This window comes from Tetrao urogallus (genome assembly GCF_951394365.1).
Source record: "Tetrao urogallus genome assembly, chromosome: 2".
NCBI lineage: Eukaryota > Metazoa > Chordata > Aves > Galliformes > Phasianidae > Tetrao > Tetrao urogallus.
Window position 1 is genome coordinate 60,831,227 of NC_136814.1, and position 4,139 is coordinate 60,835,365.

Here is a 4,139-nt window from a genome sequence, read left to right on the forward strand (position 1 = left end):
CTAAAGCTTGCTTACAGTACTACAACTTCTATCGTTCAAGCATCATTATTACCTATCAGGGAGATTGGCTAGATGACCGAATGGGTCTTTTCCATCCCTAACTTCTATAAAGAAAATCATTCATGCCAGCAAGAAGATGGGTCACTACATCTTGAGCTTGATCCTGTAGACTTTGCTCAGGCAAAACTCCCGCTGACTTAAAAGAGAGATTTTCCAGAGCAAGACATCCAGGATTAGGCTTTTTTTTTATTTTTTATTTTTAAAAAAGCATCCATTTAGGATACATGGAAAATATTATATAGAATTAAAAAAATATATGACATGTGCTTCACTTGCATTGAAGGAATCAGAGAATGTAAACACCATAGTGGCCCACACCTTCACAATATCCATGAGCAAGTGTCAACTGCAAGTAATCTGTGTGCATATGCTTCTCAGTGTATGCTTCCAAGTGTGTTTTGTGTACATCTTTACCTCCATATCCACACACACATGTACACCCTTAAAATACATAAAGGTGTGATAAAATTAATTGGAGTAAGTTGCTTGCCTGTCCTAATGCTTAAATCTGCAAGTGACAGCCAACTGGGTTTTGTATGATGCTAATGAGACTGCACGTGAACAGCAGGACATGAATATTGCTGTGGGCAAAAGTGTGGTTGCTGGTTCTAGGAGCGTGGAGCCATTCCACTTCCACCTATGCACATCACTAAATCTACCTGCATCAAAAGCTGGAAAAGCAGGTGACCAAAATATTTCTTGGTGGGCTTTTTCTGAAATTTGAGTTGTAGACTGTCCTCACAGAAGCCTTTCAACAACCTGGAGGACTATGCAGGAAAGTTTACCTTCAAAGTGCACTTATTAAGAATGGAATGTTCTTGACAGGGAAATGATCAGAGACAATCCTGGATTTTTTGCTTGTTGAATAGGAAAAACCTTTTCATCTTCAGACAGCACTTCACCCTGACAAATGTGAGTTCAGTTATTATTGGGTTTTAGAAGATTCTTTAGAAACAAACACAATAGTACGCACATACACATACACTCAGATATTTACAGCCTTTCTAGAAAAAACAACCCCATACCTTAGTAACGACTACTTATCTTTTTCTTTTTTTTTTTTTTTTAGTATTTAAATTCTTTAAACCAGCTACATTAAATACCAATGTGTATTGTACCACCCCACACCAACCCCATATCCTCCCCAAAAAACAGCAAGTATTTTAAAAGTTTGTTTGCCTGTTTGTTTTTACGATTGTTAAAATCTCCTGCTTGAGACTGTTAAGTACCACCTCCACTGGAACAAGATCAGCACTGACTGCATCTTCCAATGCACGTCGTTTCATAGTCGAGCAAGTACTGCAGTGAGAAGCTTAGATCTCCAGGTCGTCAGGTCGAGGCCTGCTGCTGGCTCGGCTGCTGGCTCTGCTGGGAGGCCTCTGGTCCACAATGGTGAGGGGTTGCAGCTCGTGACCCGACGCCAGTTTTTTCGTGTTCTGGTGCTCATCAGGGAAGTCGAAGGGCTGGGCATGCGAGTTGGAGATGGTGCTGCCAGCCTGCCCCATCCTATTCTGCTCCGCGCTGTAGTTGGCCCAGTTTTGCTCGCTGGCTTGCTTGTTGTAGTTACGACAGGAGGAATTGTTCCTGTCTCCGGTAACAAGCTTGTACCCCGGGGGAGACATGGGAGACAAGGGGGCGGTTGGTGAGGAACAGCCATTGTAATACGCATATTTGGGGGAACCACAGTCCTTGGAAGGGCTCATCGTGCCACTGTGGGAGTAGGGGTCGGTTTTTCCTTTCACACGATCCTTGACACCCTTGAAGAACACGTAGAAAAGCTCGATGATGTTCAAGGCAAGAGACACCAAAGACACTACCAGCATGAATACGATGAAGATGGTTTTCTCAGTTGGACGGGACAGGAAACAGTCCACCCTGTGAGGGCATGGGTCTCGCTCACAAGTGTAGATGGCACTCAGGCTAAACCCATAAATGTACCACTGTATCAGCAGGAAAGCCACCTCGAAGACAGACTTAAAGAGGATGCTGATAATGTAAGTACGGAGCAGTCCCCCACGCATCTTTACCTTGCCATGCTCCTCAATACCATACTTGAATTTCTTAATTTCTATTTGTTTGAGGTGCATATCCACATTCACACCATCATTTTGGACCACCTTGAGCTCTTCTTCTCTTTTGTTCAGCTTCTCTTCTTTCCTCATCACGTAGAACACGTGCGCCAGGTACAACAGGGTTGGTACAGACACAAATATGATCTGCAGAACCCAGAAACGCACATGGGAGATGGGGAAGGACTTGTCATAGCAGACGTTCTCACAACCAGGCTGTTGAGTATTGCACCGAAAAGCAGACTGTTCATCTCCCCAAGCAGACTCGACTGCTGTCCCCAGTAGCAGAATTCGGAAAATAAAGAGGACAGACAGCCATACTTTTCCTCCTGCAGTAGAATAAGCTTGAACCTTGTCAAGAAGTTTTCCCAGGGCACTCCAATCACCCATCTTCGCGAGATATCAGCTAAAGAAGGAAACAAAAGAAAAAAAAAAGATAACTGATGGTTAAGACAGATGTTTAATACTTTTGATGAGCTGAATCACACACAGATCAGTGTTAACCATATGCTAAGAGTTAGCTTTGTTTTAGTTCATGTGCTTCACTTAGTCTGCAGGTGGAGTGGCAAGTATGGGAAACTGTAAAGATAAATATTTTATGATGTCTCCAAACACAATGAAAGAAAGAAGTTCCTAATTTCAGTCATGTTTTCAGGAAGTCCATGAAAAACCCTGGTTGCCACTGTGGTTGGCTAAAACCAGCTTCCTTGGTGGCAGCTGCAGTTCAATGACCAACATCTGCCGCAGGCTGAAAACAGCTGTGACACACCGCTGAAGCAGGATGTGGAAGCGTTTGGTAGTACTCCCTGAACATACTAAGAATAAATGAAAGATTTCTCTCTTTTCAGTGTGTCTCATCCATGGTTATTTATTTAGATACTCATTCTTTAAAAGAGCAGGAAAGCAAAACATAGCATAATCTACATTAAAAAAATGTACTGAGTTAATGTTAGGGTCAGATACCCAACATTTCACCATTACAAATGTGCATAACATTTTCCATGGCAATATAAAATTGAGGTATTGCACACATAATAAATACACTGTGTGTGATACATCTGAGTGTAGCTCCTAATGATGCAACGTTCTTACTGCATATTGCTTCAGAAAATCTTGTTTTCTAAATTAAATTTATCAGAAAATCTTGTTTTCTAAATTAAATTTATAAATAAGTATTTGCAGCACAAAGATTGATATTGGTACTCTTCACCTACATTTTTATAAAGGAACCAAAAATACTAAATGCATCAGGCACAGCTAAGCTTATGTTACCATATTGGAAGAACTGGTTTCCTGGCTATCTGTGGCTTGCTTGATTTACTGTAGTTTCAACTCCCCATTTGCATCTTTTTAAATTCCTTCACTTCACTTTGAAAGGAAAAAAGATTTACCCAGGAAGGAAAGGCAAGTGAGCACTTTCTAAGGCAACTCCTAGTGAGCGATTTGCAATCCAACTGTAAAACATAGCAAGTTTAAACTGTGTCTCTCAACTTGAGTTTAAGTTTCAGGGAAATGCACCACTTCTCAGGGATTTCCGAAAATACACGAGGTGACAAAAAAACAAGTGAAATATTCTACTCGACGTTCCAGATTCCTAGGAAAAACAAAGCTCAATACGTAGTTTTTATCAAGTAGAGAATGGTAACCTTTTCTGCTTAAAAACCCTACATTTTGACTTGTTCCGCACGAGCACACGCGAAATTGGGCACCTACAAGAAAAAATAAGCACAAAGCATCCCTTTTGAAGTAGATGCTGCTGGGCAGAGATGTTTGTACCATGCATGCTGAGTAATCTCTTTCCTGTATTAATAGTTCTGATAATGTTCAAATAGTTTCCTTCCCATCACATCAAGGATATATTCCCTAGTGAAGGTTATTTATAGAAAACAAACAAACAAACAAACAAACAACAACAAAAACACCCAATTTCTGGATAATTCATAAAATATGAAATTTTAGTACCAAAAAGATTTTCTTTCACAGAGTGGTGACTCACTGGAAACAGAAGGT

The 4,139-nt window shown here is 40.8% G+C and overlaps 1 protein-coding gene across 1 annotated transcript; it reads right to left on the reverse strand.

Annotated features, from left to right (window-relative positions):
- Window positions 1-1,373: 1,373 nt before the first annotated feature.
- On the reverse strand, window positions 1,374-2,519 carry GJA1 (gap junction protein alpha 1; the record flags this gene model as incomplete). The annotated part of the gene is made up of 1 exon (XM_079550523.1): window positions 1,374-2,519. One exon carries the CDS (start codon window positions 2,517-2,519, stop codon window positions 1,374-1,376), a length of 1,146 nt encoding a protein of 381 aa, XP_079406649.1.
- Window positions 2,520-4,139: the final 1,620 nt, after the last annotated feature.